Genomic DNA, 7,556 nt, shown 5'->3' with positions numbered 1-7,556 from the left:
ATTTTTTTTTTACATAGGGCCAGGTATAGGTTTGGACAGCTTTTTCTCCCTTAATAAACTAAATCATTGTTTTAAAACTACATTTCCTATTTACTCAGGTTGTCCTTGTGTAATATTTGTGTAATAAATTATTTAAGTCTAACAAACATGCCAAAAAAAAACTTGCAAATATGTTTTCTTGCCACTGTAGATACATCTTATTTAATATTGCCCAAGAAGGCAACAGTAACAAAGTACAGGTGCAACACTCACAGGTAAGGCAATATTCCCCTGCACTGATATCAGTAACATTTTAACGGAAGTTATTTACAATTTTAGTGCTTAGTGGTTTTGCACTGTCGCCTTGCACCTCAAGGGTCCAGGTTCGATTCCCTCCTTGGGGTCTGTGTGCATTTCTGTGCTTGGTGGATTTCCTTCGGTTTCTCTCTGGAAATTGCTTTTCCCAAATTGCCTGTAGTGTACGTGTGTATATTGTATATGTGTGTGCCCTGTGGTGGGTTGGCACCCCAAGGCTCCTGGGATCCCCCAGTGACCCTGTACACAGGATAATGCCGTATGGACGATGAGTAAGTGAAATGAATGTGCAAGTCATTCAGAGCAGATTTTTCAACATGGCTATCCACGGGCTGATGTTTTGTGTCTGTAAATGCACGTGTTATCCACGCGGTGGCAGCAGAACGCGCTTAATCAGTGTTGAATCTGTAGCGCAGCACTTCTGAATCACGACGCTGCTGTGCTGAGGCTCCCACCGCCCGCATAGAGACAGATTCAGAGCCCCGCCCGTCCTGTGTTTCACATCTTATCTCGGTTTAACGGGAGCTGAATATTCGTCGGAAGCTTAAATTCATACTTAATTCGCCTGAAAGCATAGCGGACTGCTTGATAACACGGAGTAACCAGATCTCGGAGCTAGTCGTGATTCAGATGACACCATGCGGGGACGAGGTCGGATCACTGCCCGTTAGTTAGCTAGTTAACCCAAAGTACGGGACTGTTGTTTTTTTTTTGTACCCTGAGGTGGGTTACATATGCTTCTGTAATCTATAATGGGTATATACAGGTTTGATAAACTGTCTCCCGATAGACCAGGCAGCGTATGACAGAAGAAGAAGAAACAAATCGTTTCCCGTACCGAGGAGACGCTTGATTGAAGCCGGGCCATCTGTGCTTCTTTTCGGTCACTGGGAGCAACTCGAGCCCGCGGCTTCGCAAGCGGCCTACAGACAAGACAACAGACTTTTGTTCTTTCTCAAGAGCTCGGTTTCACGTAGCGGGGCGAAAGCTGTTTAGGAGAAATGCTAGAAAGTCTGGGAGGATTTATTTTATGTGTTTGGTTTTAGTACGAGGTTTTAAAGTTACAGAATGGCGTCTTATGTGGATAGCAGTTTTCGTCAGGCGATTATGAAGAACCCGAGCGAGAGGACGCAACAGGTAAGAAACACAATGCGTTTTATATAGAAAACGTTTTTTTTTAATTGAGTAATGTTTTCTTGAAGATAAATATTGCGAATTTGTTTTAATTGTCGAGTTTCTGACATGAGGACGGTACAATTATTGTTTTTGTAAATATTATCAGCTAGCTTAAGCTAGTTTAAAACCCTAGCTACCGTTACTCCTCCTTACTCGGGATGTGGAGTTCAGCTTTTATTAACTAAGTCATGGTGTGAACATATCATGATTATTGTTGAAAACCTGCATTTGTTGTACATTTTTTGCATGGTGAGAATGCAGCCTGCCTGTATGTTTTTTTTTTTTTTTTTTTTTCACACTTGTGGTTACAGTTTGTGCTATTTTAGCCGCGTTACTCACGCGTCGGTTCAAGTGGCTCAATCCCTAAACGACTCCCATTCCCTATATAGTGCACTACGTCACGTATGAAATATGGCCTTCTACGCCCTACCTAGTGCGTTTATTAGCGTGATGTGGATTGAGCCGCCTGGCACTCCAGCGACGACGTAGCGTAATTCAATCCCAGACGAGCAGCCTGACATCTGTATGCGTTTACATTGTGATCCTGTGATAGACCGCAGCATTCTTCTGGGCTTCCTACACGGCCCTGGATTTGAGTTGCAAATTATGGTGTGAGATCATGCAGCTGCAGAAAGAGGGGGGAAAGAAAAACTGACAAGGCTTTGAGAAAGCGAAATGCCTGGGTGTGGGAATAATTGTGAACAAACAAACAGAGCGAGAAATTGTTTAAGGCGCTGTTGTTAATATTTATAAATTCTAGAGATGGGAATCACAGGTCACCTCCCGATTCAATATTATCACGATACCTTTGTGTTGATTTGATTTAAATTTTGATCACGGTTTTATAAATATCCTGATTCTGGTATTCCTTTGCCCCCGATTTTGTTACAATCTTAACCCTTAAAAAAAAAAAAAAGTTTAACGGTTAAATATAGTTCCAGAGCCACGATGATTGGGCCCAAACACCTGTGCCATTGCCGCCCGGGTGCACCACGCAACCCAGGTGCTTTGTGACCATGTTAAGACCTCGAAAAAGCCTTGAATGCTAGGGGGGAAAAATATTCACACTATGATGTCACTCAGGAAGTTATTAACCACTGTTCGGCATAAGTTCAAGGCATCCCTACGGCTGGACGGCTTGAGATATCAAAAATCCCTTCGCAATTTTGCGTCCTCAATGTTTCTAGATCATACTGGCTTCGTTTGGTGCGGATCAAATAAATTTCCTAGGAGGAGTATATTTGAGTGCATTTTGGAAACAGCCCGAAATAAATGACTTCCTATTGAGTAGAGCCTATAACAAGCACAGCGAAAACTTATTCAGCTCAATGAGATCTAAATGTATACTGGGTATACATTGTAAATTCTAGGAATGGGAATCACCCCAATTTTGTTAGAATTTTAACTCTTTTAAAAACGTTTAATAGCTAAATAATTTTAGGTTTCTCACAAACAAAATCAAGTGCAGCATTGAAACAATACAAATTAACTTTAAATTCAGAGATTTTAAATTTAACTTAATTCAATAAAGAAGTTACATTGTTACTGAGCAGCATGTTTCTCTGTTATGTCAGCTGCCATAATTATTATTTCTAAACAAATAAATTTACTCCTACCACACAGGATGAAAGTGTGTAAATAGCTCAGAGAGTACCACCTGTCGGATTATGAAACAACTGTGACGTTTTCTGTCTCAGACGCTTTCAAAGTCTCAAAACACAACTTGATAGGGAGTGCTCTGGTCGAGCAACTGCAGCTTGCTAATGCAAATGATGTAAGAAATTATGTAGAGATGGAAAACCAAAAAAAAAAAAAAACTTAAGTCACTGCCTTAGACTAAATGTATTAACTTGCTTAAAAAAATGTTTGGACTATCATTTTCTAGACATGCTCTCAACACACCATTACAGTTCGTCGTTCCTTGTGTATGGGCATTGGAGCCTCATTAATAGGTTTTTTGTATGCCACACGGATGCCCAAGACCGGTTTCCACCCAATGCCCAAACCCCAGCCACTGAATGCAATGGCAGTCCCAAACCATATCAGTTCAAACACCTACTTAAGCTTGAAAGTAATCCCAAGCCTGTTCTGAAACAAGACATTTGTGTAACATTTATAGAAAGAGTCTTCAGTTCAAGTGTTACTGCTCCGAACAGGAGCAGAAATATCTTTGTTTCTCAGTAACAATTTTAAAAGAAAATAAGGAGATTTTCACATTGGGCCTGGGATCGTTTCTGAAAACATTTCTGGCTCATTTTCATTAGTGTAAACACAATTTTTTATGCTTGGAAACTGTGCCTAAATCCGCTTAAAGAGGTGGTCTCGAGAATGATGGCACTTGCCAATCTCTTCCTCTGACCTACACAACCATGGCTGATAAAGTAGGAAGGCTCACAAGAGTGCTGTTCTTGACTGTTTTCCCAAAAAATCAACAATATTAGGCATAGCATGAAGGTTAACTTTCTGATTCTTTTCTTGTGGTTAGTAGTGGCTTCCAAACCAGATGGGTGCAAACTGCCACCTGCTGTATCCATGAGTGTAAATACGCAAGTGTACCCGAAAACATAAGCGAAAAAGCAATGTGAACACTAACCAGCGGGGGAGTCGGGAGCAATCGTCCCTGGGCATGGTACAAATCAATCATGCCTAATGTGAAAACACCCAAAGAGAGACCGGTGAAAGAGTTATTGTTTATACCTTTATACATTAAGCCAAAACAATTGTTTTTTTATTTCCCACAATATTAAACATACCTCTCTTAATTTTGTATAAATAAAATACATGTCTAACAAAACAGTGTGCTCTTCAATAATGTTTGATATCAGGCACTTGTTTTGCTATCAGCAGACCACATAATGAAGCAGGATGTTGTTCATGATGTAATGATCGTATCATGTGAGCTTTCAGACTTGATCAAGCCCTCAGTCCTTTGTCTGAAAGTGCAGCTTCCTTTTTATTTTGCCTCAGAAGAGATTACGGTGGTTTAACAACAAGGAAAAAAAATGTTTGATTCATTAATAATTTTTTTTTTATAAGTGATGGCTGTGGAAGGAACTTTTTGTCATTCCTACTTCCCGGGGGTGGAATGACTTGCACTTTGTTTTTGGCTAACATGTATTTTATGGAATGTTTTCACGTTGTGAGAACACCTGCCTTTTGATGAAATGCCTGCCATGGTTGTGTTCCAGTCAGGACATGTAACAGAAATGTTCGTTAACACTGCGTTGAATCCACTGACATTAAATAAAGTTTAAACGATGGTGATTAGCACTGCGTTACAAGCCTGGTGAACCTTAAGTTACCTTTAATCTGGTTCACCGGCCTGTTATGACTGCGGTAAAGTTCAAGAAAGCGAGGTGAAAGGAAATCACAGAGGGAAGCAAAATAAGCATCTTTGAAAACCTGTGTCAGCACTGCTCGAGCTTTCTTAAAAACATTTGATTTCCGTGTAACGGGGGGCCGGAGTTTAATCGAACAAATGCCTGGACTGGAAATCAACAACTGAGTTTGGTTTAAATGAGTTCAGGTGATGTCAAAGGGCAGTGCTGAACAAGGCTCAACAGCTTTAATGATGTGAGATTGATGTGCACTGATTTATTGTGATGTTTTTACACCTGATCCTTGTCTCCGTTTATTGTAAGATTGCAGATTCAGGACTGCATGTTTGTTTGTTTTTTGTTTTCTTTTGTGCTTTAGGGCTTACATTAATCATGATACTACTAAACATGTTAAGCAGAAGTTTTCCCAGGAGCTAATTTTTTTTTGAAGTACAAAAAAATAAATATATATATATATATATATATATATATATATATATCTAAACAAGAGAATCTTGTCATAATTCTACATTCTAAAAATTCAAATTTTATTTTATTTGTCACATACACAAACATACACAGTACGAAATGTAGTGAAATGCATTTTACGGCTGCCATTGACCCTAGAAGAGAAAACCCAAGTTAAATATGTGAGGTGTATATCCATAGCCTTAAAAGTAACTATAGTCTATAAATTATTCAGTGTGAGGGGAACGGTTGAGAAAACTACCTTTAGCTGTTTCCTGGAAGCATTAAAGCATCTTCATTTAAAATGTAAAAGGAATCAAAGGAAAAGGTAGCAAGTGCCACCAGTGGTGAACTTGTTAGTTTTGATGAGTGGTCCTGGAAGACCCCTGTCCCACAAACTTCGATTTAGAAAAGACCGATTACTTAAATTAGTTTTACTGGGAGCTGAGAGAACACTCTGGGTGCTTTCGCACTATGAACAATTGATTTGTACCATACCCAGGAAAACTTCCCTCCCTCTGTTCTCACAGTTGCTCCCCCTTTCCCTCCCTCAATGGCCAGGTTTACGTTGTTATTGCTCCTCTTCTCTGGCAGGTGGCCTTCAGGTCTGATTGTCTTGCCGCTTTGTTCTTGCGACCTTTTCCAGCTGACTCGAGTAGTGTTCCCGAGCACGGAACGGTTGTGTTCTCACTGATCAAAATGAACTAGACTTTGTTGTCAAGAGTTTTCAGAAATTATCCCGGGAACCTGTTGTGAAAACGCCCTTAAGATGTTGAGGGCCAGGTTTGGAGAACCACTGATTTAAAATATCTGTTATAAGAACTTGCTGGTTCCTGGACCTCCGAGCTAATGTTTTGGGTATCTTCTCAGAGGAAAAAAGTGTTAGCCTGCACTCTACACGAGTGCTCGTTTTAAACTCGACGGCATCAACGCATTGGAGCACCCTTCTGTCTTCCACACTTGTTCCAAAATTTAAGCCACCTATTACATAAACAAATCTGTTTATAACATTTCTAGCAATATTAGAATCAACTTGACAGATTTTCAGATTCCTTTATCACACATAAATGGGAAAGCATAAACATAAAATAAATTAACATGCTCTCTCTCTCTCTCGCGTTCTCATTTAGTGTTTTCTTTTTAAACTTCTGCGTAGTGCAGCTGTACCCCTGCCTCGTCTTGCTAAACTCCGAGGCGAGACGTGTTGCTGCACAGTTCCTGCCTGCAGCATTTCTATTTAGCGCACGCCGTCTCGCGCACTTGCACACTTCCTGCATGTGGTCAGGATATTCAGGTATAATCATCGGTACAGTAACCTGCAGCGTGACATTTCTTACACTTGTTTGTTTTTTTTGTAATGTTTCAGAGCTCACCAGAACAGAGGCACACTGACCTGGAGAGTATTTGGTAGATTTGTGTATGTTTTTATTATTTTGTCACTGGCCAAAGTTCTTAGTATGAAAACGATAGGCCTAGTTAAAAAAAAAAACAGTGTTATCTGCTACATTAGGATGATTCTGAGTGTACTTGTCCTTCAGGAAATCATGACTATAAAACATAAACAGCCCAGACGTGTAATCTGATCTCTGCGAGCATCTCGGCCGATTGCGTTTATCCGCTTGAAACTGAATCACATCCAGGTTGCCGCCGTTTCCTAACATACAAATGTTTACTTGTGAAAGCGTCTGGGTGTGTGAGAGCTGGGCGGGAACAGAGGTAGAGCATGTGATGGCATTTCCTGCCTAATGACTCCATGCTGACGAGGCCGTCGCCGGAGGAAACAGGAAAAGCGTCTTAAAGAGAAAAAAAAAAACAGGAGGAAAGAAAGGGGTTGGAGAACAATTGCTTGAAAGCTTAAACACTCAGGCGATGTTGAGGGTTTTGTCAGAACTGTTTTTTTATTTTAGTTTTTTACACATAAGGCCCTGTCTAATTATTGATGTAAAATAATTTACAGAATAGCGTCTCTTGAATACTTTCACATTGTAGCATTGAGCATTTGATACCTCGGGGAAGGAATTTTCAACTTGCAGTAGTTTCCTTTTTGACGGTTTACTCTTTCTATTGTACACACCTCAGTAATCGCTTTCTTTTGTGCTTTCAACTTTCCGCACAAAAGGACACACCGACAAAAGCCGCTCTCGAGCTGTCCGTCAAAGCACGCTGCGCTCCTGCTCCGGCATTCCAATCACGCGTCACGCGGCCCAAGCTCAACGGCTTCAGCAAGTGGAAACTGGTGGAGGAATCTGGACGTATATGATTAATAGATTTTTCCACACCCTTGTTAGGTTGAAGTACAAC

The 7,556-nt window shown here is 40.5% G+C and overlaps 1 protein-coding gene across 4 annotated transcripts in view; it reads left to right on the top strand.

Moving 5' to 3' along the window:
* Positions 1–773: 773 nt before the first annotated feature.
* Positions 774–7,556, top strand: part of rapgef2a (Rap guanine nucleotide exchange factor 2a) — a 31,508-nt gene continuing 24,725 nt past the window's right edge. For all 4 annotated transcript variants that reach the window (XM_053479648.1, XM_053479645.1, XM_053479647.1 and 1 more), the window contains exon 1: positions 774–1,431. In XM_053479648.1, coding sequence (XP_053335623.1) covers positions 1,363–1,431 — 69 coding nt within the window. In that variant the 5' untranslated portion in view covers positions 774–1,362. The remainder of the gene's footprint in view (positions 1,432–7,556) is intronic.

The sequence above is a fragment of the Clarias gariepinus genome, chromosome 20 (assembly GCF_024256425.1).
Source record: "Clarias gariepinus isolate MV-2021 ecotype Netherlands chromosome 20, CGAR_prim_01v2, whole genome shotgun sequence".
Taxonomy (NCBI): domain Eukaryota; kingdom Metazoa; phylum Chordata; class Actinopteri; order Siluriformes; family Clariidae; genus Clarias; species Clarias gariepinus.
Note: the sequence above shows the minus strand (reverse complement) of the source record. Positions and strands in the feature narration are given on the sequence as shown.